Here is a 27,052-nt window from a genome sequence, read left to right on the forward strand (position 1 = left end):
GCATGAGAAGAGTCAATATTGACATAATAATAATTGTTTTTGCATAACCAAACGGATCTGTAAAAAATGTCCCAGAATTCTAGCATGTTGGGAGAGCTGTTTTGCATGAAAAATAAATACTTGCATCTTGAAATGAAGCTGGTTTCTCATGGTTTGCAGAAAAACAGTTTGCAAACTGTGTATTTGGAACCCCTGAACGAATTCATGCAAAACAAAATAAAAAAAAATAAAAATAAAAGCAATTTACCTGCAATGCATATCCTCATCAGCGAGACCCTTTAAAAGGGCATCCTTTGTTGGTTCAAATATTTCTGTAGATTCACTGAAATGCAAAAAATATCAACATTTACTTTATCAAAATATATAATATAAAATATGGGTTTGTATTACTGTACACATAGATTCGAAAAAATTGTCAAAACAACAAATATATAGCAAATAAATGTTATCAAAGGCAAGATAAGTTACTTTTCTACCTAACTGGATATATTTTTTGTGTTTTTATTACGTGTAACATGTTTATTCAGCTCGAAAAACATGCAGCGTTTACCGATGTATTGGAAAATTCAAAATGGCGGCCGACTCTCTCTCGGAGAGGGTAAGCTTGGGAAAAGACATTATAAATAATAAACTAGACAAAATACTGTTAGAAATTCGCTCAAGATATGTTACCGTGACATAAGTTGACATATATTCGGTTGTTTTTTAATAGTATTTTGCCTTGTTTATTTTTTATAACATCTTTTCCTAAACTTACCGTGTTAAAGAGACAGTTGGACGCCATTTTGAATTTTCCAATACATCGGTAAACACTGCATGTTTTTCGAGCTGAATAAACATGTTACATTGAATAAAAACACAAAAAATATATCCAGTTAGGTAGAAAAGTAACTTATCTTGCCTTTGATAACATTTATTTGTTATATATTTGTTGTTTTGACAACTTTTTCGAATCTATGTGTACAGTAATACAAACCCTAAAATATATATTTCCTTGCGACATAATGCGTATGGACATGGGTGAATGGTGGCTTTGTAGAGGTACTTATGTCCAAGCGACAATATGCTTTGTTTGAGATGAAAAAGAGTTTAAAAATTATATATAAAAAAATGATTGAGTAGAAAAATAATGACAAGAAAAATAATTTATTGAATATAATGCAGTTTTAACGATTGCATCAATTTCATATGACAAACTGACTTATCTCCCTTGTTTTCTCTCACCTTTTGCTATTTCAAATTTAAAGGTGGTGAATTGATAACCTTTTTTGTCTCTTTGTAAAAAAAAAAAAATAGTTCTAGCAAACCTTATACTCAATCATTTTCTGTAATTTTTGAAATTTTTACTGAAAACGATAAGCCACATGATTTCATAATAGTGGCTAAACTCCAAATGCATTTAAAAACCATTTTTAGATATCTAATTATATTTTTTTTCATTTTAGACATCTAATCATGCATATTATTTTTTATATTTTAGACAGCCAATTTTATATATACACATATATATATATACTTTTTTTTTATAGTTTAGAAATTATATATATAAATATATATATATATACACACTTTTTTATAGTTTAGACATCCAATTATACATATATACATTTTTGTATTTAAGACAGCCAATTATATCTATAATATAAAGCTGAATGTGTGTGTGTGTGTGTCTGGTCACGAATAGGTTCCTATATGGTTGACTATTTTAAAAAACTGATTACATATAATGATAGAAGATGTATTGAGACACAGGAATGGGTATGTTTGATCTGGCAGAACAGTGGTTCATTAAAATTGTGGGGTCTGCGTTCGCGCCTGGTCCACAAAGTATGGAAATAAAAAATTAAAAAAAAACGTTTACAAGTGTTTCTGATATAGATGTATATAAGAATACTTTGATAAGTATGTTTTAACTTAAATAGGGATGGTATAATAAAATTGTGGGGTCTGCGTTCGCGCCTGGCCTCCATAGAATGGAAATAGGCACAAACTTTAATAAAGACTTTTCATATCTATCTGTGTAAGTATACTTTGATAATTATGTTTCAGTTTGAAGAAATATGGTATAATAAAATTATGGGGTGTTCGTTCGCACCTGGCCTCCATAGAATGGAAATATGTCACAAAGTTTAACAAGGTTTTTTAACATAGATTCACAGAATACTGTGATAAGTGTTTCAGTGTGAACAGATATGGTATAATAAATTATGGGGTTTATCTATTTTATTTTTACTTTCATCATATTTTGCTTTGGTTTTGATACCCCCAAATTCAACCCAAATTTACAACCCTTCCTTTTCATAACCTATCACACTTTCATAAATCAGAGTCCATTTTCTGTAGGCTGTTTTTGAACCCAGTCAACGACGAGTACTTTTGCTAGTATATATATATATATATATATATATATATACACACACTTTTTTTTATAGTTTAGACATCCAATTACGTATATTATTTTTGATATTTTAGACAGCCAATTATATATATATATATATATATATATATATATATATACACACACACTTTTTTTATTCATATTTTAGACATCCAATTATATATATAGATTTTAAATTTTAGATATCCAATTATAATATTTTAGATATTATAATACACACATACCAACTGATTTATACAGAATGGCTGCTGCAAATAAAGATAATAAAGAAAGACTAACGTGTAATGGTCGTAGATCCACATGAGCAGATTGTAGGTGAGTTTGCGACATTCAAAACTTGGGTGCTGGATCAAACCAATTATAGTGGAGAGCAGATATTGCACGTCATCTGGTTGTAAGTCTTCCACGATGGACTTGACAATATGAAGAGCAACCAGCTGTGTGGCTTCATCTCTGCAAAGAAATAGAGAAATTAATCACGTTCTTGTTGCACTTTATTGTCATTATTATAATTATTATTATTATTATGATGGACATGAAAGTTCACAGTTATTATCATCTAGAGCTGCGTGGTCTAATATGATCCTTCGATACTGAAGGTAATGCTCTTTTATAATTTCAGAAAGGATCAAGTTGACAAGGTTGATGGAATACAGAGGAGTTCTATCCAACTTGATCTTCATTCCAAATCACCAAACAGTAAGGAGGAGAGAGACAAAGATAGATAAATAATCGATAATCACTGTTTAATCATATTTTGTTTACCAATTTTATTTTCTCATACGAGTTTTTAAGTGTTTTTACTTAAAATTTTTACTTATATATGGGACAATCACATTGAGACACCGGTTCTCGCCAGATCACCGAAGTTAAACAACATTGAGCATGGCCAGTTCCAGATGGGTTCACAGTTGGAAAGGTTACACGCTATATGTATCACGCTGAGTCGTAGAAATTTCCAGGTTAGTATCTGGAGGCGCATTAATTCACTGGGGAAGATGCAACCCCAGTCTTCATTAAGACATGCATCTAGGAGAAGCTAACTCTGATGTAAAAACCTGCGGTGTGGTTGGTTCTACACAACGCCTTCACCACTATAAACAAATCATCTATGTGGATTTCCGAGTAACTTAGTTGTTGTGGTGGAACCTCGTACTTTGAAATCGACGAGAGAGTCCATAATATACATACATACATATATATATATATATATATATATATGTATGTATGTATATATATATATATATATATGTACATATATATATATACAGAGAGAGAGAAAGAGCGATAAAAAAGGAACAACCAAGTTATGTATTCATCAACATTTTTTTGTCTTTATTGTAAGACTTCTTCTGGATGAATGAAATTAAATTATTGAATATGAATTAAATATATTTCAAATATTTGTACTGATGTTTTTATTTTCTTAATTTCATTCATCCAGAAGAAGTCTTACAATAAAGATGAAACGTTGATGAATTGGTTTGTTCTTTTTTTTATCTCTCTATCTCGGAATACTATTTTCATTATTCTCATTATATATATGTAATGAAAAATAAAGACCTTTTAAGATATTAGAAAGGTTTTATTCAACATAAAATTCAGCAGGTACAACAACATGGTCAGTAACGAATGACTAAGCTGGGAAAAGGCGCCAATTTCGTTCTATTTGTAAACATCTGGTGCTCATGCACACTAGCGCTCTAAACTCACAACACTCTCCACCACATTTTATTTATATTTTGGGTTGCAGGTGATCTTCCTTCCCCTTTTTGTTGCTTCTGGAAGAAATTTGAAAACGCCCTTCTTCAAGTCAGACTGTTGCTGCTGCTCTTCTATTTCTAAACACTTTGTTTTGTCGACTGAAGAGAAAGATTCTCCATTTGGTGAGGTATTATTCTTTGGGGTCTCCTGTTGATCAATCAACTCTGGTTCGCGGATGTTTGATGGAGTAGTAGAATCTGGTGATGTACCATGATCAGGGGAGACAGGAGATTCCAAGTTTGTAGAGGAGGGGTTAGTGACAGGAGTGGGGGCTAGGTCTTCTGTTGAGACTGTTGACTGCCGGCCGTCAGGGAAACGAATTCTTGCAAAGTTGGGAGTTGCAGATATTATATCTACTGGTTCCACTAGGGGATCTGACTTGTGTTGGCGGACAAACTTCCTAAGGAGGGCCGGTCCTCCTTGCAGCCACTCGGGTAAGGTATATCCGGTGCCCGACCTTCTGGAAAAGTTAAACATTCTCTCGTGTGGGGTTGAGTTAGTTGCTGTACAAAGTAGCGATCGAATAGAGTGCAAAGCTATGTCGAGTACTTCATGACGTTCGTCCAATTGCCTGGTTTTGAGTGCAAGTTTGATCGTTTTCCAAATTGTGCCATTTACTCTCTCGCATTGTCCATTGCCGATTGGATGGTATGGAGTTGAGTGGGTAATCACAACTCCATGTTGCCAGAGAAACTCTTTTAGTTCACATGAAATAAACTGACTTCCTCGATCACTATGGATGGAATCTGGGCAGCCAAAAAAGGTAAATAAATTCTGGAGACAATTTATAACAGTTTTTGTTGATATGTCCTGACATGGATAGACAAAAGAATAGCGTGAATATTCATCTACAATCACGAGTAGGTATTTGAGATTATTTGTAGATGGTTTCGGTCCCATGAAATCTATTGAAAGACGTTCAAAGGGGGATCGAGAATGGATTAATCGACCTGATGGAGGTTTGAAGAACCTTGGTTTTAGTTCAGCACATATTTGACATTCAGCGCAGGTGCGCTTAGCATCTTCCATGGAGAATGGTAGATTCTTCTGCCTCACAAAGTGATAGTCTCGCTACTCCAGGATGACAAAGTGCTGCGTGCAGGTCCTTTAGTGATAATGAGCGCGAAGCAGAGCATGATCGAGAAAGGGTATCTGCAGAGTTATTAAGAGAACCTGGTCTATATACTATCTCATAACAATAGTTTGAAAGTTCAAGTCTCCACCGAAGCAGCTTATCGTTTTTAATACGATTTGGTGTCTGCGTGTTGAACATAAATGATGCAGCCTGTTGGTCAGTAATAATGGTAAAGTGTCGACCGAGTAAGAGGTCACGCCATTTACGCACAGATTCTACAATGGCTGCCGATTCATGTTCCACTGCTGAATGTCGACGTTCTGACTGCGTTAGGGTTCTAGAAAAATATGCTACTGGACGTCCATTCTGGGAAAGGCAGGCTGCTAATGCTGTCGCAGATGCATCAGTTTCTATCGTAAACGGAACTTCATCCTCAATGGCTGCAAACGAAGCCTTGCAAATTTCATCTTTCATGGCTTGAAATTGATTTTTGAGTTTCTCAGTGATAGGAAAGGACGTAATGTTTAATAAAGGTGAAATCCGATCTGAGAAATTCTCTATCCATGGTGAATAGTATGAGAAGAGACCTAGAGCCCGCCTGAGTGACTTACTGCAGTTCGGAATCGGTAATTCTTTTAGTGGTGTAAGTCTGTCTGGATCAGGACTGATTGTTCCATTTTCCAATAAGTGCCCTAGAAACTTTAGTTTGGTTATACCATATTCACATTTTACAGGGTTTAGTTGCAAGTTAAGACGGTTGATAACCTTTCTAAAAGCTTCCATATTTTCGTTTAATTCTTTATTAGTTTTTCCTCCGATGACAATGTCATCAATGTAGGCAAATGTACCTTGGAGTTCATGTTCTTGAATCAGATTATGCATAATACGTTGAAACACAGCTACTGAGTTCGTTAGCCCAAAAGGTAACCTAGAAAACTCGTATAGTCCTCCGCCAGCTTCAAATGCTGTGTAAATTCTCTCGTCTCTACGTATAGGGCATTGATAATATGCAGACTTCAGGTCCAACTTATTGAAAATTTTGTACTGTGATAGTTGGCGTATGATATCCGAAATTTTGGGAAGCGGAAAAGCATCCAAAAGTGTAAACCGATTTATAGTTGCCGAATAGTCAACGACCATGCAACGCTTATGTCTTTCATTTCTAGTTACTAGTACTTGGGCTCTCCATGGGGAATTCGATTTGATTATGATATCTTCTTTTAATAATTTTTGTATCTCATTCCGGATAAATTCGCAGTCCGATGCTGAGTAGTTTCTGCTTTTTGTTGCGATGAGTTTACAATTCTTTGCTAAATTAGCAAAAAGAGACGGTGGCTCGATTTTCATCTGAGTGACGTTACAAATCTGTAAAGATGGTATCTTTCCGTTATAACGGAATTCCACCCGGTTATGCAATTGCATGAACTCTTGTCCTAGTATAATTGAAGCACACAAGTTGGGAAGGATAGATAAGCGCATATTAGTGTAAATTTGTCCATTAACAGCGATGGACGCAACACAGTGTCCTAAGGTTTTGCTCGTGAGATTCGAGGAAGCCATGCTTACCGTATCATTAGAAGGTAATATACTAAGGCCGAGTGATCTCACGATGTTCATTCGTATAAAGTTATGAGTGCTTCCACTGTCTACCATAGCTTTCAAACAGGTACTATTAATTGTTGCATTTACTACAGAATATTGTGTGCATGGAGTGCATTGGGATAACGCAGTGAGGGCAATATATGCAGAACTAGTCCTGGTATTATAAGTTGTTTGTTTTATTTTAGATCGGCAGACTTTAGAGAAGTGGCCCCTCTTTCCACATTTAAGGCAGTCAGCATTCCGAGCTGGGCAAATATTTCGAGAATGATTTTCTCATCCACAGAATTGGCATCTGGCGAAGTGAGTCGCCTGATTATTTCTGGAAACAGCAGCATATTCATTAGTTAGTTCCAAACTAGAGTTATTTTCAGATTCATCTGCATGAATAGATGCCTTTGCTACAATTGATGTGTCATAAGCTGCTGCATTATGTTGGGCCATTTCTAGACTTCGTGCAGTTGCTACGGCATGATCTAGGTTAATTTCAAAACTTTCAAGTAATCTCTGCCTAATAGTTGAGGAAGTGAGACCTGTGATAAATGTGTCACGTATCGCTAGCTCTGCATGTTGAGAGGCAGTAACATCTTCAAATTTACAATCCTTAGAAAGATTCTTTAGTTTTAGGAGAAATTGATCAATAGATTCACCTTGATTTTGTTTCCTAGTGGCGAGAAGGTGACGAGCAAACACAGAATTTACCGGTTTTACATAGGTTGCTTGAAGGATGCTAATAGCCCTCTCGAAAGTTGAACAGTGAGATATAAGAGAATAGACCTTCGGTGAGATGAAATTAATCAGAATACTTAACTTATTCGGAGGATTTTGAGTATGAGCGACTGTGAGAGAGTCGATGCAGTTGATGAGGGTAAGAAACCAATGATTCCATTCGTCAGCGGTTGTATCTGACGATCCTTCGAATTTACCAGGTCTCAGTATAGCATCCATTGTTGCTGTTAATTTTTAATTTTATGTTGAATAAATTGTAATGAAAAATAAAGACCTTTTAAGATATTAGAAAGGTTTTATTCAACATAAAATTCAGCAGGTACAACAACATGGTTGGTAACGAACGACTAAGCTGGGAAAAGGCGCCAATTTCGTTCTATTTGTAAACATGTGGTGTGCATGCACACTAGCGCTCTAAACTCACAACAATATATATATATATATATATATATATACTAGCAGGGAGGGAGATCTGACGTTGCACGGGATTAAATGATTATCAACAAAAGTTTCACACACCCATATTTTTATTGTCATCGAAATTGGTGAAATCATCCAATTTTAAATCAAATCGATTGATTGCCTGCTCTAGTTGAGGACCCATTGTGGTGCACCAGAAGAAAGTTTCACATGCCTTCTGCAGTGACTTAGTCCACAATACATTGTAGTCTACATTGCACTGTAGAGAACCTACTGTGTATTTTATAAAATTATTTTTTATATATAATGTCTTTAATTAAAGTTTAAAATGCAAAAGTCAAGTATCATGCTTCAATTGTGCTCTAAACAGAAACATTCAAACGTGCCTGTCATATTGTTGATTTTATATGTCGGGCCTTTCGTCTTGTGCAGCAATAAAACTTCTCAAATTCACTTGTGGTGTTAGGTTGTGTAAGGTGTTAACTTTGATCAAAATCGCCTGTTCCTTCTTTCATCGGATTATTTCAATTATCGATACTTATCAAAGACATTCCGATACAAAACCCATCTAAAAACACTGCCAGATATATAAAGCACATTTGTGTGAAATTTCATACAGATCGGCCCAACCATTTCGGAGTCCATAGGGAATGAACTCTCACACACACACACACACAAACAAAGTTCCTTTTGTATACTAGCAGATAGATAGATAAATGTGACCTTTTATGGCATCGAGAAAGGAGAGGAGTGGGAGGCAAGAGGAGGATAAAGAGAGAAATAGAGAAATATGCCCCAATTTCTAGCAACATCGTATCAGCATTTTACGACAGGTTACAGCTGGCAACAGACAACAAGTTTCCATGAATTCAATGTAGAAAAGATTTTTTTTTCAATCGAAAATGAATCACAGCATGCTATGTGAACGTATTCAATTTCTTGAAGGAATCATCACTTTCTGTCAAGAAAAAAAAAAAATGGACGGACATCAAAACCAAATGCAAAAGTGTGACTATGTGCAAGATGAAACGGAAGATGCTTACGAGTTTGTATGACGATGCATAAATATGAAATGCAAATGCATTGCACAACCAAAAATGGCAAATATATGATCATACCTGTGGCCCCACGATATGGCAACCGTAAATAAATTTAAAGAAAAGCTCCCTCCCCCAATAGATTTCATAAAAACAAAAAAAAAGTTGCTAAAACACTTAAAATTTTCTTGAAAAAACAAAATCTCTTATGAGAAGTGTTTATTTTTGTTGTTTATTTTTGTTGCTAAAATAAAAGAATGAAAACTTTTATTGTGGAAAAAAAAGAACTTATAAGTTAAATTAGTTTGCTTGAAGCATTGTTGGATGTGTATATAAAAAGAAATTTTAGTTTATAGAAGGCAGAACAATGTAAAAGTGTGATGGATAGACTCAAACTGATGTAACTTAAGATATAATGGAGTTGAAAAAACTTTAGATGTAATGGTGGAAACAGCTATGCAGTTTCACTTTTATTGATCCAATTTATGTGTGTATATATATATATATATATATATATATATATATATATATATATATATATATATATATATATAGTCATCCACATACAGTACTATTTCACTGTTTCACAGCTCTTCAGTGTGGCTAGAGAAGCAACTATCTCAAGCCAGAATTGAAACCTGACTGCCCAAATGACAGTCGGAGCTTCTAACCATTGTTCTATTTGGCTGCTGCTATGTGGGGAGTGAATTAACAATGTTTGGACATTGTCCAAATACCTAAGCTCAATTTGTTTACACAAAGAGCATCGCTTTATACACTAAAGGTAATTTGTATATCACTTCCTAATATGCTCAACCCAATATAGGGAGCATTATAGTCATCCACATACAGTACTGTTTCACTGTTTCACAGCCCATCTATGTGGCTAGACACGCGACTACTTCAAGCCAGAATTGAAATCCGACCGCCCAAATGACAGTCGGAGCTTCTAACCGTTGCGCTATTCGGCTGCTGCTATGCAGGTAGTGAATTAACAATGTTTTGACATTGTCCAAATACCTAAGCTCAATTTGTTTACACAAAGATGTGTGTGTGTGTGTGTGTTTTCTTTTTTTTATCCCTATATATAATAAAAGCGGTGCAGTTTTTCCTTCTGCACCAAAATATTGTAGGTTTGCAACAACAGATGCCACATACAAATCTATTATGTCAAGACTATTAGCCACTACATTACAGTCATATTTAGGCTTCATAAAAAAAATCATACATTACATCCAAGAAGCTACATCATCACTACCACCATTACCTTTAAAGGAAGTAGTTCCTATTTTTCTCTCTATTCCATAAGTCCTCTTATGACCCCATTCTTCACTGCATGCATTTATATTTTTTCCTAGATTCTTGTGTCTACTTTTCATTAATGAGGTCTCCTTTCCGTATTCCCTGCATTTCGATTATGTCCTGCTACCACACCCAATCATAGCACTCTAAGCATTCTTACATTTGAGATTAACGGTATCAGCCTCAAAACCGAACACTTACTTATATTTCAATATGACCTCTTCAGATTACATACATACAAAAGAGAAACCTTCTGGCTTATTACTTATGGCATTAAACAATGTGTATATAAATATATATGTTTTTTTTATATACAATATTTTACATGGAGGATGTTCTTATTTGCTTCAGGCAATCAGGTGATGTGTCAGTGATGCTATATTTCGGGATGTAATCCCTTCATCAAGTGTGTGCTCATTTTCAAATATGCATGGCAGGTTATACATATTCACATGAATTGGATCCAAAGAATTTATGCCATTGAGAAAAGAGAAAGGAAAGACGGGGAGTTGATAAGAGAGCGTGGAAAAAGGGATAAAGAAATAAATATGCAACTTACCTGTGACTAAGGAAGGAAATGATGCCTTTACTCTTCAATTCAATAAAAATATCCTTATCGTTTGAAATGCTTCCATGTATAATTTCAAGACATCTGGCACGGAATTCTCCGTGGACATTTGGTAACAGGAAAAGCACTCGAGACAGATAGCTTAAAAATAAAATTTAACAAATATATATATATATACTAGCTGTACCCTGCCACGCGTTGCTGTGGCTTAATTTTGTGTAATGGAAAATTCTAATAAAAAGAGAAAATGCATGTTTCTTATACTCTTAGTACAGCAATCAACTCCAAAAAGTAAAAAAAAAAAAATAAATAAAAAGGTGAAAATGAAAAAAAAAAATGGTACTCTTGGAGAATTGGATCCGGATCCTCAGGAGTTACCATCAATCATGGCTTGGGCTCGACCAATATTCAGTGGATTAAGCCGCAAATTGCTAAAACTTTTTTATTGTATTCAAAAATGTGAGTTTTTAATTAACATTTGGGCAAGGGGGGGGGGGTACTATACACAGATTCGAAAAAGTTGTCCAAAAACGAATAAATGAAAGCAAAGGTAATATATATATATTGAAGAAATTAGACCTGGAGTCTAAAAAGCAGAGTTTATTTTAATGTACTAGTAAATGTATTAATACTATTAAAAGAAAACAGTGCCCGTTGTAATGTAGATATATAATAAGCTCAATAGGTATATATATATATCCTAGAGCTATTTTAATATTGAGTAAAATGATTCATAATTTATAATTAAAAATCAGTTTCAAAAGGAAAACAAACAAAATCAATAGATTGTACGATCGTTTCGGAAACAATGTTTTTATTGAAATAGACAATATGTCTTAAACAATAATTTGATAAAAAGATTTTCTTTAAACAAAATCTCCTCATCAGCAAAAGCAAAAATGGGTGGGTGGGGGGTGAGGGGGTAAAGACACCGATATAAAACTAGCATCTTTTGTAGTAAGGCAGATATTCCTGGAAATATTTTAAAAATAACGAAATAAAGAAAAAGAAGTTAATAATTTTTATGTTGATAAATAAAATAAAAATAAAATAGGGTAGAAATATGAGGTTCAGGATAATGCAAAGCTCAAAAAATTGATTTGGAGCTTATAAAGAAGATAAAGAAAAAAAAACGATGCTATAGAAATATATACATATATATATATATATATATAGTAATGTATGTAGATTTAATCGTTTATTCAATATGGCTGTTACATCAGTTAGATGTGCAGGATAAGCAAACTTTATACCTAGATATTTCGAAGCCTGATGCTTCTCATCAGAAAATAAAATGCTAGGTAACATAATTAGAGATGTGACGTCTAGCGATAACTACATTAGGAGCAAATATAATGGGGTGTGAGAGAAAAAGAGTAATACATATATAACTAGAGAAAATAGTGCAATAGAGGAAGAAGAGGTGGAACGATAAAATTATTGCCCTAAAGAAAACAACACTACAACTTTATTATAAAACTTTTATTGAAAAAAATCAATTCAGATAACTTGATTATGTAGTAGAGCTGACATCTATTCAATGTAGCCACCTTCAGCCTCAATCACTGCCTTTTCCACAAGTACTGGTGGGAGCTCTGCGAATACTTGACAGATGATGACGATCAGGCTGGCTTTGGTGTTGTGGGAGGTCATGTTGGTGATGTTCTCGAGGTATGACCAAACAAAGTAATCCAACGAGTTCAGGTCGAGGGAAGAGGTGGGGGCCTTAGAGAAGGATACAAAGTCAGAAACCACTTTCTGAAGCCAAGCCTGGGTCTCTTTTGACTTGTGGACCGACACAGAGTCCTGCTATCACACCCAGGGTCTGCTAGCGGCTACCTGATCGAACCAGGCAATCACCACACTCTTTAGCATATCCAAGTACATTGACTTTCAAGCTGTGAGGTGGCATGATGTGGCCTTCATTTGAACCCACACCAAAGACCATAATCGTGGAAGGAAACTTTTTTTTATCACTCTGGGCACGTCCCTGTTATTTATGGCAATCCAGCGATGCATTTTGAGGGTGCTGGCAATGGTCCTGTTGTCATAACTTGGATCAGTAGAAAGCACGAGTTGTACAGCAGCACATTTCCGATCTGCTCATTAAACGTTGTGTCACTTTCAGACATGATAGAAGGCTCCTATCGCTGTTGGGATTTGTCAACTAGTAGATGGTCTGCAACAAAAAAGAAGAAGACCGGTTTTCATCGAATGAAAATGGAATCATGTTGTCTTTTGTAAGGCGACAATTTTATCGTTTCATCCTGTACGTAGCGGAGATAGGTGGTATGTAAACAGATTAAAAATTGCTAAAACATTTTTTTAAAATTAAATAAATTTTGGAACTAACAAAAAAAGATTACTGACTTTTTTGTGGCCTGACTGTAATGTTGCTGCATCTTGTGTAGACAAACGATGAATCGATCCGGCTGATGATTTTGCATTTTGTTGATCGCAGGTGATATTATTTCAAACACATCATTGACAATATCAGATTCTTGTTCAAAGTAATACTTCAAGATCAAACCGAAAACTTCTGCAGTTGCCATGTATACAGTTTTGTACTGATGCTGAAAACCTTTCGCCAAGCACGAAAAAAACCTACAAAATAAAATTAAAAGCATAAAAAAAACAATAAATGTCAACATGGCATTGGTTGGGTATAAAATTTTCATGCAACTACATTATAATACTGAAATTCAGAAAATGAAAAAATCGATTAAAAAAGAGAAAAAAAAAGGTATCTACTTATTTTTTGTGTCAACTTCAACCAAAAGCAATGATAGCTACTTACTTGGCATGTCAAAAGTACTTAAATATTGCCACATTATTGTTTTTTAAAAATAATCTTATATATAAACAGCTATATGCATGAAAAAAGCAGAAGGAAAATATGCCGAGTTTTTCAAGGTTTTATTGAATGTTTTTACTTACGGGGAGAGAAACTAATGGCTAATTTTTAACTTCTTACACTTACTTTCTAACAAAATGATCGACGTACAAAATTTTTGATGAAACTAGATAATAGTGTTGTTTTTTCATGTATGAGCTATCAAGAAACTAAATAAAGTCTTTTTGGTGAAACTATACTATAATAGCCAAATTTGGAAATGAAAATAAATAGAATAAAAAAAGGGTATCTACTGATTTTTGTGTCAATTTCAACAAGAAGCAATATTTACTTAATTTGCATGTGAGAAGTACTTAAATATTACCGCATTATTTATTAAAAAAACGCAAGTTTTTGATCTTTATCATGAAAAACCCTCACCATATTTCTTTGGGAAACACATAATATAACAAGGGAAATAACTCAGTTATACTAAAAACATATTTATGATTTTTAACACATAATTTATTAAAAAAATTTCCAATACTTACATGCTATTTACCTTCCCTTGAAACTCTTTGGTGCTTTTTTATTTTCACTAATTTTCATCAAAAAAATGTTTTCTTTAATAATTTTTTTTTCTACCTCATTCTTTTTCGTAATTTTTGAATATATTCAGTCGACTGTTCTTGTAAGTGAGTAAATATGAGATAGGATAGCCGAGAATTCGAACCTGGGAAGCTAGGTTTGGAATTGAGAATTCCGATCATAAGTTAAAATAAATAATACAGATATGTTATTGGAAAGGAATGGACCCTTCCAACCACCCTCTGCCTGACTTTCCTTTGCAGACAGACGCCACACTAGACGATCTAAAAATCACCCCTGCTCAGGTACACGCTATCATAAAAAACACTTCAAAAGCATGTGGACCTGATCTCATCCCAGCTGTGCTATTTAAAAAGTGCTCAGCTGAAGTAGCTCCAGTTCTCTCTAAACTCTACAACAACTGCCTTAATGAATCATGCTTTCCGGGCTGTTGGAAAACTGCTTCTGTGGTACCTGTATTCAAGAATTCTGGCGAAAGAACTAACCCATTAAATTATCGCTCCATTAGCCTCCTCCCACTTTTCGCCAAAATATTTGAGACCATAATTAATCATGCTCTAGTCCGTCACCTTACAGATGCTAAACTTCTGACTGACAAACAATATGGATTTAGACAAGCCCATTTCCACAGCTGACATCCTCACTGTAATCTCTGAACGTATATACCATTCACTGGACAAAGCGGGGGAGGGCAGAGTGGTAGCTTTAGATATATCTAAGGCCTTTGACAGGATATGGCATGAGGGTCTCCTCAGAAAAATTAGATCTTACTGTATCACTGGTAGAATACTTAACATAATTAAATCCTTCTTAGATAAGAGAAAAATCCAGGTTGTCCTCGACGGTCGTACATCTAAACAGTGTGATATAAATGCGGGAGTGCCTCAAGGGTCTATCCTTGGACCTCTATTGTTCCTAATATTTATTACTGACCTCCCCGACAAAACTGCCTCTGAGATGGGTATATATGCTGATGACACCACGCTCTATAACAGGCATGACAGGAAAACAAATGAACACATAACTAAAGAAATGGCAGAAACACTAGAGGATGACCTCCAATCTGTCGTGGAATGGGGACATAAATGGATGGTCACATTCAATGCTGCCAAGACTAAACTGGTTTCCTTCAATAATTACAAGAAACCTTCTCTGCCACCAATAGAAATGGCCAGTGACTCCCTGTCTGAGAGTACATCTTTCAAACTGCTTGGCCTAACCTTTACAGAAAACATGAGTTGGAACAATTATCTTGAAAACATTGCCAGGGCCGCTGTAAAAAAGGTAGGCTCTCTCTACCGTGCTAGAAAACTACTGACACCTGAAAGTATCCTGTAACTCTATAAGGCCACAATTCGCCCATGTATGGAGTATTGTTGTCACATTTGGGCTGGTGCATCTGTTGCTAGTCTCTCGCTTCTAGACAAGGTTCAAAAGAGAGTCGCCAATCTGATAGGCCTTGAACTGGCATCTAAGCTTCAGCCTCTATCCTATCAACGAAACGTTGCATCCCTCTGCCTGTTCTACAAGTATTTTAATGGTGAATGCTCTGACGAACTGCAGACACTTGTGCCCCCACGACGTAGACACCCTCAACAAACCCGACAGGCAGCTAAATCCCACCCCCACACAGTAGAGATCCCTAGATGTAAAAGATCTTTCTACTCCAGTAGTTTCTTCCCCAGAACCGCTAGACTCTGGAATTCCATTCCAGGTCCCTGCTTCCCTAACTGTACTGACATGCAGAAGTTCAAGTGTAACGTGAACTGACGTCTTTTTGCCCAAATAGTAGCCCCCTATACCAAAGTGGCAATGTGAATGTGTCTTGTTTGGGGTGAAAATGTAATAAAAAAAAAAAAAAAAGGTTGGTTTTGGTTGGTTGTTTTTGTTTTACGGCATATCAAATGCCGAATCCGGTGATTTCGAAGAAATTTTTTTTTTAATAGAATATATTTGTTTTTTGTAAGTCGGTTTCTATTTAACCCATAGATAGTTGGGACCCTAACAGGTACTACCACTCCGGGTCAAAGTGGACCTGGGAGCAATGGCAATTAAAGGGTGGCCCCACACTCCTCAAAGCCCGCAAGCTGGGGCCTCACCATCGGATATAGTTTAAGATCATATCCAGGACCATTATTTGAGGTAGCACCATACTTTGTATGAGTCAGTGTCATGTTATTTATTGTTAGGCCAAGAAGTATGAACATTAGGCATGGCAATGATTGTTTAAAGGAAAAGGGCTTCGCCTTAGTAGCATTAAATGCAACCGTACATTTTCTAAGGATGCAGCCATTGCCTTGGATATGTGTACATTTGATTTGTTTATGTGTTGGTGCTAATGTATGAAAAGGATCTCAAATTTCTGGCCGAGATCACGTGATATTAGCTTACTGGTATCACGTCAAATGACATTGAATTAAAATGGATATAATCAGCATGAGCCGAGTTGAAAGATGGCTGACATGAGGCTGTCATCGTTGGAGTCTCAAAAATTGCTCAGAACTCAAAAAAATGAAACAAGATATGGATAGAAACACACCCAATAAATACCAGTGACATTTATTGGGTTGGTTTCTATCAGTATCTTGTTTCATTTTTTAAGTTTGAGCGATTTTCGAAACTCCGACAATGACAGCCTCTTGTCACTCCAACTTAGCAACTCAGCACTAATTGTGTTTCAAACTAAAAAAAAAATGTCTTAAAATAAGTTGAAACATAAAAAAAATTATCCAGGTAGGTAGAAGAGTAACTTATCTTGTCTTTGGTAACATTTATTTGTTATATATTTGTTGTTTTTTTTGATTTACCACTTTTTTTGGTTTGTTATCTCTAGTCTGTGAATTGTTTTTTTTTTTGTTTTTAGTTTGTTTTTCTTCTGTTAAAATTACAAAAGATAAAAGTAACTGAATAAAAAAATGGGGAAAAAATTGTTTTATTTAATTTCTTGAGTAATAATTAAAAAAACGTCGGATCTTTTGGTTAGGTGTAGGGGATGAGTGAAAGACCGCACAGATCAAAAAACAGGAGGTTACATCATTTGATGTAACATCGGTCAATTAATACCACATGGCCTAAATTTTATAAAGTCAGAAAGAAGCCAGAAATTTAGGATCCTTTTCGTACACAAGCACTCACATGTTAAGAAGAGAGAGTCATATCAACTGCAAATATATACAAATTGAGAGACAATTCGTACAAAAGATTTGCATACTTACTGATGCTGTGAAACATCTTCAATAACACCGCATGGCGCTATTCGAGCTGAAAGGATCACACCGATAAGTTGGGCTCCGATCATTGATTCCATGGACTTCAGATCAAAGTCAGACATTTTCTTATAGATAATTCTGAAAAATGAATTACAAATAAGGAAAAAAAAAAAAAAAAAAAACATAACAAAACAGAAGCTTTCAGTTGTCTTTAATAATGTTTGTATACACACACATATAGATATATATATATGTGTGTGTGTGTGTGTGTGTGTGTGTGTGTGTGTGTATATACAATTACAGTTACATTATTATAAATATGCCAATTTCCTAAAAGTGTGCTTACTTATATGGAATATCGATCCTTTTTTTCCAATATTCAAGCAATGTCTTTAGCAAATTTCAAGTGTTTAGACCCAAAATTGGCGGAGGAGTTCCGTAGAGTTCTCAAAGGTCAAATCGTTGAACTTTGACCCCTTAACAGCCAAATTTCTGGCCGAAAATTGATTACAAAGATTTTTCTAAATCTCATTACCCACTATATCAAATTTTGAGTCTATAAACTGAAAATTGACAGAGTTATTGTGTAGGGAAATGTACACAGACAGAGAGACACTTTCCCTTTTATATATATATATACTAGCGGGGGTAGTTGCCCGGGTGTTTGTAGGTGTGTGTAGTGTTAAATAAAAAAGAACCCGGGGGTGGGGGGTTAAGATCAAATCCGAAGCCCTGAGGCGAAGTTTGAAAATAAAATCTTCCAGCCAGAATGAGTTAGTGAAAGATGTTTGAATTTATTTAAGTAAGAACCAAATTGACAGGTGTGCGCCCGGAAATCGTCGAGCGTTACGATGACGACGACGTCAATGACCAGGTTTGTTTGTTATAAGCGAAGTAAAAAAAGAAAACAACGTTAAAACTTAAGCGGGGGGAAAAAAAACACAAAAAAACTAACGTAAGCCAAACAAACGATGAAAACAGAAAAACGAACACGTGAAAAATTGCTTAAATAAGCCTGTTTCGATATTAAAAATTAAAAAAATCGGTGGGTACCCGGGTGTTTTTGGGTGTGTGGTCGAGGGTGGATAAGCAAAGTAAAAAAAAAAAAACAGAAAAATGAACGTTACGTGAAAAATGGCTTAAATAACACTGGTTCAATATTTAAATTTAAAAAATCGAAATAAAAAAGACATCTCACACCACGATTCGAACCCAAAACGTTTAGATAATGAACCAAGCCCTTAATTACCTACGCTAAAGCGGCGTATATAAAGTTTGTTTGGTTTATCAACTATTTAAAGTAAATCAGGTCATGACGTCATCTGACGCATGCGTTGTTGACCCTCCCCCCTGTCGAATCTGTCTAGACATCTCTCTCTCTCTCTCTCTCTCTCTCACTTCGTCTGCCTTACTCTAAAGATTGGAAAATGGCGTCTGGCTGTTTGTATTTTTAAAAACTTTGTTCGTTAATATTTTTTGTAAGCGTAATTTTTTTTACTTCACATGTTTGGCTTAATATTTTTCGTTTAACTATCGAGTCTAATTATTTTGAATGTGGTAATAACTTTGGTAACGTTGCCATAGCATAGAAGTTCATAGTTTAGCTTTAATTAATTTTTTTTTACCGATAACAACATTTTTAAATTGTAAATTAAGACCGCCATTAGAGGTTGCTGACGTCAAGATCACGTGACATGACTCAGCGGGTTTTAAATACAAGTTGACCCAAAATAAACGGCCGCGTGTATACTTTATGTAGAAGACTTGGCGGCCGTATTTTTTGGGGCAGTTATAAATCGATTTAAAAATATGTAATGTTTAACATTAAAATGTCACTTTTTTGGGGGGGGCCCCCCCTCTGCAGAAAACCGATCAATTGACGCACTTCTGATGGTCACTTTGGGCTTATTTTTCGATATTTGTCGTCCAGAGGGTCGGGCTTTAATATGATACCAAGTTTGTGAATTTTTGTTTTGTCTGTTAAAAGTTTTTAGCAGACACACAAACATACATACATACACACAAACACACATACATTTTCGCTTATATATATATATATATATATATATATATATGTACATATATACACACACACACACACACACACACACACAATTACAGTTGCATTATTATAAACCTGCCAATTTCCTAAAAGTTTTCTTACCCATATGGAATATCGATCCTTTCTTTCCAACATTCAAGCAATGTCTTTAGCACATCCAAATTTTCTCTGAAGACCGAACGTGTTTCATGGTAAATGTTCGCAAAGATAAAGTTCAATAATCGAGACACAAGGGCACGATCTTCCACAGTGTCCTGAAAATAGAAAAAACAAGTGAAGCATGCATGATCCCACGTGAGTGTACAGTGAACGAGGCATAAAAAAAATGACTAAGTTCAGCATTGTCTCCCCCCCCCCTCCCATTTAGCCCCCAAAGTCCTCAGGGGGCGTCAAATCGTGGTGAAAATGAACAAAGGGTGCAGTTTTAGGCTTTAACATATTTAAATTTGTGTTCAGCACCATGCAAAACTGCTAAATAGACATACACAGAAAATTTTGGATAAATATGGTAAAATAGTCCCCAATTTTATTAGCCCTAAAAGAGCCCCTGGGGCATACCCAAGAGTTATCACAAAGTATAGACAAACAAAATTATATAGAAATCAGTTAGTTACAACTTTTCAGAAAGTTTTATAAAAATCTAAGGCATCAATTATTTTTTAATAAGCACAAAAGTGTCAATTTTAGACATTTTAACCTGAAAGGCACCCCGGGGGGGGGGGGGGGAACCGGAGTTTTCCCGGAAAATCCATTCTGTTTCTTTTTTTACTCATATCATGTTTAATGTTTGTGCAAAATTTCCAAAAATTCCAAGGTGCAGTTATTGAGAAAAGATCGGACAGACGAACGGACAAACTGACAAGAGTGAATTTACAGGGCCACCCTCCTTTTGTCGGGGAACCAAAAACTGAAACATAATCAGAACCGAAGAAAGGGGAAAATTTAAACATCATCCACACTAAAAAATGTTTAAATAAATAAAATTGAATGTTATCGATGGATGGTTGGTTGTTTTTGTTTCACGGCATATCAACCCTTTTCAGGTTATTTAATGCCGAATCCAGTGATTTTGAAGAAAATTTTTTAATAGAATATTTATATATATATATATATATATATATATATATTTTTGAAGTCAATTTCTATTTAACCCATTGTTGGGACCCTAACAGGTACTACCACTCCGGGTCAGAGTGGACCTGGGAGCAATGGCAATTAAAGGGTGGCTCCACACTCCCCAAAGCCCGCAAACTGGGGCCTCACTATCGGATATAGTTTAAGGTCGTATCAAGGACCGTATTATCGATGAAAAAAAAAAAACACCAAAAAATGTAGCTGAAATCATCATATCCATTTCGCAATATGGAAGACCCCAACCCACAATAATTAAATGATAAAATTTGTAATTTATTCGGACTGTACTATTGCAAAAAATTGGTTTGCATGTTAGGCTCACAAGGTTTCATTTGGCTTAAAAGGAGAAGGAAAAGGCAGACAGAGCAAAAAAAGAATAAAAGTCAAAGAAAAAGAAAGAAAAGACAGAAAGAGAAAAAGAGTAATAAAAGGCAGAGAGAGAGAGAGAGTAAAAAAAAGAAAGAGAGAGAGATAGAGAGAGAGAGAAAGTAAGAAAAAACAAGGAGGAAAGAAAGAAAAGGCAGAGAGAGAAAGAGAGAGAGAGAGAGCAGAGAGAGAGAGAGAGTAAAAAAGGCAAGGAGAAAGAGTAAGAAAAGGCAGAGAGAGAAAAAACAGAGAGAGAGAGTAAGAAAAAACAGAGAGAGAGAGAGAAAAAAAAGGCAGAGAGTAAAAAAAGAGAGAGAAAGAGTAAGAAAAGGCAGAGAGAGAAAACAACAGAGAGAGAGAGAGAGAGAGTAAGAAAAAACAGAAAGAGAGAGAGAAAAAAAAGGCAGAGAGGAAGAAATGGCAGAAGGTGAGAGCGATTAAAGAAAGCATAAATAAAAACATGGAGACCTTCAAATTGTTAGAGGAAATCAACTTAAAAAAAATGGATTTCTGCAAAGTGGAACAGGAGTCAACTTTTTTTTGAAGGAGTGAAAAGATAAATTGCTTTTGTTTAATAATTAATTTTGGAATTGACTATTTTTTAGCACTTTTGAGATTATAAATTTGGAAGAAAAATCTTTCTTTTTTTCTTTTTTTTGAGTAGAGATAGTCTATGGAATATCATAAGTCAACAGTTTTTTGTAGGTGTCAGTTGCTCACATTATTTCAATAGATAAAAAAAATAAGAAACAAGTACTGACCTGAGGTATCGCAGTTTTATGCCATCGCAATAAAGTAACGACGATATCCGTGATGAAGTAAGTGAGAGAATCGTATCCTAAGGCTCCACTCACGATAAGTTCACAAAGGGGAGTTAACCAGAAGGCAGCATACGGTTCGAATATCTGTAATTAAATGGTCATAAAAAATAAAACATTACCAAATTCCATCGTTTAGGGAGTTGCTTAATGATCATCAACTCTGTCTGTAGAACTGGAATCATGGCAAGGCTATCTTTTTTTATGAAAATCGCTCCAGACAAGGCATGAAGCCATTTCATGTAAGGAACTAAATAAATATTACTTCAAGGTCAAAAACTTGACGAAGATAAGTGTTAGAGGGAACAGATTCTGATCAAGAAGCATCACTCCTGGAATGTGAGGACTAGAGGACAAAATAAGGGAAGTGAGTTACGCTGCCGCCGAACGTAAACCCAAGATCATCTCCTTATACAATGACATAAAGAAACAATCTGCCTAAATTCCTATAACATGCCAGGCAATCATGCAACAGAGATATTTTATAGAATGCCCTACCACTACTGGCAAAATGTGTAAAAAGGACCAATCCATAAAACCAGAGGAGTTCCCCACTTGAAGACGTTTTACTTCCATTGACTATTTGCTTGGTCACATAACTACCATTACCAGCCAACACCTGGACACATTGGTTCGTACTTACAGTCTTATGAAGACAGAAAGCGTTAATAGCTAACCCCCACCAAGCAAAGTGGAGCAAGATCCTCCTTTGAAAATCACCAAAGTTTGGCCTTCCTTCTGCCTAACAAAAATCCAAACGTCTTTATACATATGTTGGGAGCATTTATACGAGGTCTTTTTATTTTCTCCATAGTTTATATATCATAGATTCTCCTGTCGATTTTGATGCATAAGGTTCTTTACAACTTTGTCTAACCTTGTGTGTGAGTCGCAGATGACATTTCAGTCTAGCTAATGCTCTACAAACAAGTCCACAAATTGTGCAAGAGTGTGAATTGTTCAAGTGGCTTGGACAGCAAAATGGCTTGGTCAGCAAAATGGCTTGGACAGCAAAATGGCTTGGTCAGCAAAATGGCTTGGACAGCAAAATGGCTTGGTCAGCAAAATGGCTTGGTCAGCAAAATGGCTTGGTCAGCAAAATGGCTTGGACAGCAAAATGGCTTGGACAGCAAAATGGCTTGGACAGCAAAATGGCTTGGTCAGCAAAATGGCTTGGACAGCAAAATGGCTTGGTCAGCAAAATGGCTTGGACAGCAAAATGGCTTGGTCAGCAAAATGGCTTGGTCAGCAAAATGGCTTGGACAGCAAAATGGCTTGGTCAGCAAAATGGCTTGGACAGCAAAATGGCTTGGTCAGCAAAATGGCTTGGACAGCAAAATGGCTTGGACAGCAAAATGGCTTGGTCAGCAAAATGGCTTGGTCAGCAAAATGGCTTGGTCAGCAAAATGGCTTGGACAGCAAAATGGCTTGGTCAGCAAAATGGCTTGGACAGCAAATGATACTTTATTTCTTTCCTTAGTTTGACGCAGTTTGCTAATGTTTGATGCTGCATTTTTTATAATACCATTATATATATCTATATATCTATAAAAGTGAACGTGTCTGTGTACATTTCCCTACGCAATATCTCTGTCAATTTTTAGTCTACAGACTCGAAATTTGATATACAGGATACCGAGATTTAGGAAAATCTGTGTGATCGGCTTTCGGCCAGAAATTTGGCTGCTAAGGGGTCAAAGTTCAATGATTTGACCTTTAAGAACTCTACCAAACTCCTCCGACAATTTTGTGTCTAAACATTTGAAATTTTAGATATAGGTTCCTTGGACATGGATCTAACTTAATAACTTGATTTGAGCCCAAAACAATAAATGTTAAGGAGTCATAATAGGGGTGAAAGTTAAAAAATTGACCTTTTTTTTCAGCATACATCTCCAAACACCCGGGCCAAAATGCTAGTATATCTATAAAAGTGAAATTGTGTGTGTGTGTGTACAATTCCCTACCAAACTACTCTGTCAATTTTCAGCTATAATTGAAACCGAAACCAAAACTTATGAGGAATTCTTGGTAAAATTATTTATGACAAGAAATGGAAGTACATAACAATTAAACGACCCGTAAGCGTGACACAGAAAATAACATGCACACAATCGTATTAATATATATATATATATATATATATATATATATAATGTGGAAATAATCTTTATTCACTTATATTTCCTTTTTATATAAACCAATCCTTATTGTAATGACAGAGCATATAATGAATAAATGCCAAAATTTCATGATGTTGACCATCTTACAATTTATTCCTTTAATTTAGTTAACACTTACAATTCTTAACAGTATCTATTTTGTAGCACAAAATCATTAACCTTCAAAAAGTGCCTGAGCAGCCCTGTCGGCAAAAGGGTGCCTCAGTAAACTAACCTCTTCTCAAAGAGAGAGAAGGCAAGGCCTGGGAGGGTGAACCTCCTAGAACTGCACAGAACTAAACACCCACTGAAAAATCAACAGGGACCACATTATTACAGGAATGGTCTAATCTCTGTTGATTTTGGGGGCCCAAGGTAAAAATCCCTAGCCAAAGAATGAAATTGATAACATCAGTACGAAGCATCAACCCTCTTTTTCATTCAAGGCTGGCAGATAGTTATCGAATTTAATAAATAAAATTGTTAAAATCTCACACTCTTACCTCCGTAGTATTCAATATCAATTTAGCAATAAAAATTTTTATGTTCGCATGAGTCGAATTATCAGTCATTTTCTTGTGGAGTTTTGCCATCCAAGATGGCATCTCTGAACTCTTCTGTCCCTAAAAATAAAAAAAAAAAGAAATGTGTGTAAAAGTAGGAACTTACTTGACATCAAGCAGGGGATCTGACGTCTCACAAGAATGGATGGTAATAGTATCATACGGGTTAGACCTCTATTCTCCTATTTTTTTTAGCCAGTCTCGGAAATTGTCTTCAGATAGCTGGCATAGCTGCCTTCCAGTCAGATGACTAGACAGTGTAAGGTCAGGTAATCTATGTCCTAGAGGGGGGGGAGCTTCCTTGCACTTTGGGCAGATTAGGGAGTCTATTTGTCTCCACCTATGTTTGTTTACTGCAGGGTCTTGTTCTGATTCAGTTTGTGGCTACCCACTGCTTCCTACTATTTGTAGCAAAACCTGGGAGGCGCAAGGTTGAGTCTTTAATGATGTCCCCTTCTTTAGGAGTATTGTTTCTTTGGGAGTATTGTTTCTTTGGGAGTATTGTTTCTTTAGTAGTATTGTTTCTTTGGGAGTATTGTTTCTTTGGGGAGTGTTGTTTTTTTTGGGAATGTTGTTTCTTTGGGAGTATTGTTTCTTTGGGAGTATTGTTTCTTTAGGAGTATTGTTTCTTTGGGAGTATTGTGTCTTTGGGAGTATTGTGTCTTTGGGAGTATTGTGTCTTTGGGAGTATTGTTTCTTGGGGAGCATTGTTTCTTTGGGAGTATTGTTTCTTTGGGAGTATTGTTTCTTTGGGAGTATTGTTTCTCCATTCCTTCTTCCATGTATCAACTGAGTCAAAATTTTTTTAAATTTTAAATTATAGAAGGGCTTTCAGGACTTGAGTCTGGAGGTATCAGGGTCATCTTTTAAAATTTATTGGATTGGTAAGTCCCTGGTGTTCTCCTCAACGTTTTGAATCCATTTTTGAGTTGTCTCTTCCTTCCTTATATGGGGTGGTGTGATTGAGCTTGCTACTGGTAGCCACTGTGTTGGGGTTGACTTCAGACATCCCAAGGTAATACGCATGGTTTCTTGAAGGATCACCACTTTGCAGTAGTGTGCAGGCTTTAAAAGTAAGAGTGATCCACCCAGGTGATCAGACGGAATTTAGAGACTTTCTGAATTTCCCCATGATCAATTCTTCTGCACCACTACAACAGGAATGGATGAGGATGAGCAATTGTTTTACCCTCTTATATTTTGTCATAAAGCCAGTAGGGAAGAAAAAGAGGTTGGGAGGGGACTGTTGTTTTTGTTTGTCATTTTGCAGAACATGATTGAGTTTTGCAAAGAGTTAGAAAACAAAAACAAAAGGGTTTTAATATACAGTGCATTTAAGTCAGGAAGCCAATAGACAGCCTGATTGGGTACCTTCAGACCATAATCACATTGGCACACCAATTCTTGTTAGATCACCAAAGTTAAGCAACACTGAGTATGGTCAATATCAGAGAGGTGACCATTTGGGAATACCAGGCACTGTATGTAGGCGGATGTCGACACCTCTCTACAAGAGCTGCAAAAGCCAAACGCTGTCACCTCCCCTGATGGGGATATGTTATGAAAAGGGACCCCAGTAAGTAAGGAGGCAAATTAGATAAGTTGGAAAAGGTTAGAATCGAACTCAGTAGGCAAGTGTTAAAAGATGATAGATATTTAATCCTAGGAATGCAGTCAGTTGTTCATTCTTTTAGAAATAACTGGATATTAAATATGTCAGTTAAAAGAATGGGCAATACAAGTTTAGAAATAATAATCAACAAAATAGGTTAAAAACGATAAAATTAAATTTAGGAATTTCTTTTGTTTACCAGGGGCGTGTAGATGCACGTGCAAAGCACACGTGTAATGTGAAATGTGAGGGAGTCACATTGTCCACCACGCCTCTGTCATCATCGAGAAAGGAGATTTCCAATATATGGAGATGGGGTTCAAAGTTAGGAAATACAGTTAGTCACAGTCAGAGAGACTCAGAGAGAGTCAGTCAGACTAGGAGCTGATGCCCTTAAGAGGCGAAGAGGGGAGAAGGAAACCATGTAGTCGCAAAGCTTGAATCCCTGACCACTATCATCAGCCAGCTGGATGAATAAAGAATCACCATCTATATTTTGTAAACTGTTTCTCTTTGTGTTGTCATCACAACGGAAACATAAACGTGTTTTGTCTATCATCATCTTAAACGAACTTTGTATGATACGATAAAAGAATCAGCATCACAGTCATCGTCGTCATCATCGTGATGTAAACAGTAAACAAATGCCATTATCATCCTTCGTTCTGAGTCTCCGTTATATGTTGCCTCAATGTGTATCCCGCTACACAACAGATATCCATGCGGCCGCGGACCACTTGCGATTTTCATTTTCCTTAGAAACTTCCTGCTCAGTACAGCACGGTAGAATGG

The 27,052-nt window shown here is 35.8% G+C and overlaps 1 protein-coding gene across 3 annotated transcripts in view; it reads right to left on the reverse strand.

The window, feature by feature from the left end:
• Positions 1-27,052, reverse strand: part of LOC145266607 (DNA-dependent protein kinase catalytic subunit-like) — a 396,502-nt gene that overhangs the window by 163,149 nt on the left and 206,301 nt on the right. For all 3 annotated transcript variants that reach the window (XM_080122502.1, XM_080122501.1, XM_080122503.1), the window contains 8 exons: positions 24,589-24,708; positions 21,867-22,010; positions 19,708-19,859; positions 17,550-17,681; positions 13,263-13,496; positions 10,884-11,033; positions 2,678-2,851; positions 248-322 (listed from right to left, as the gene is read on the reverse strand). In XM_080122502.1, the coding sequence (XP_079978628.1) occupies positions 248-322; positions 2,678-2,851; positions 10,884-11,033; positions 13,263-13,496; positions 17,550-17,681; positions 19,708-19,859; positions 21,867-22,010; positions 24,589-24,708 (1,181 nt within the window). The remainder of the gene's footprint in view (positions 1-247; positions 323-2,677; positions 2,852-10,883; positions 11,034-13,262; positions 13,497-17,549; positions 17,682-19,707; positions 19,860-21,866; positions 22,011-24,588; positions 24,709-27,052) is intronic.

Source organism: Euprymna scolopes, chromosome 41, assembly GCF_053919585.1.
Source record: "Euprymna scolopes isolate OS-2025 chromosome 41, ASM5391958v1, whole genome shotgun sequence".
In the NCBI taxonomy this organism is placed as follows: domain Eukaryota; kingdom Metazoa; phylum Mollusca; class Cephalopoda; order Sepiida; family Sepiolidae; genus Euprymna; species Euprymna scolopes.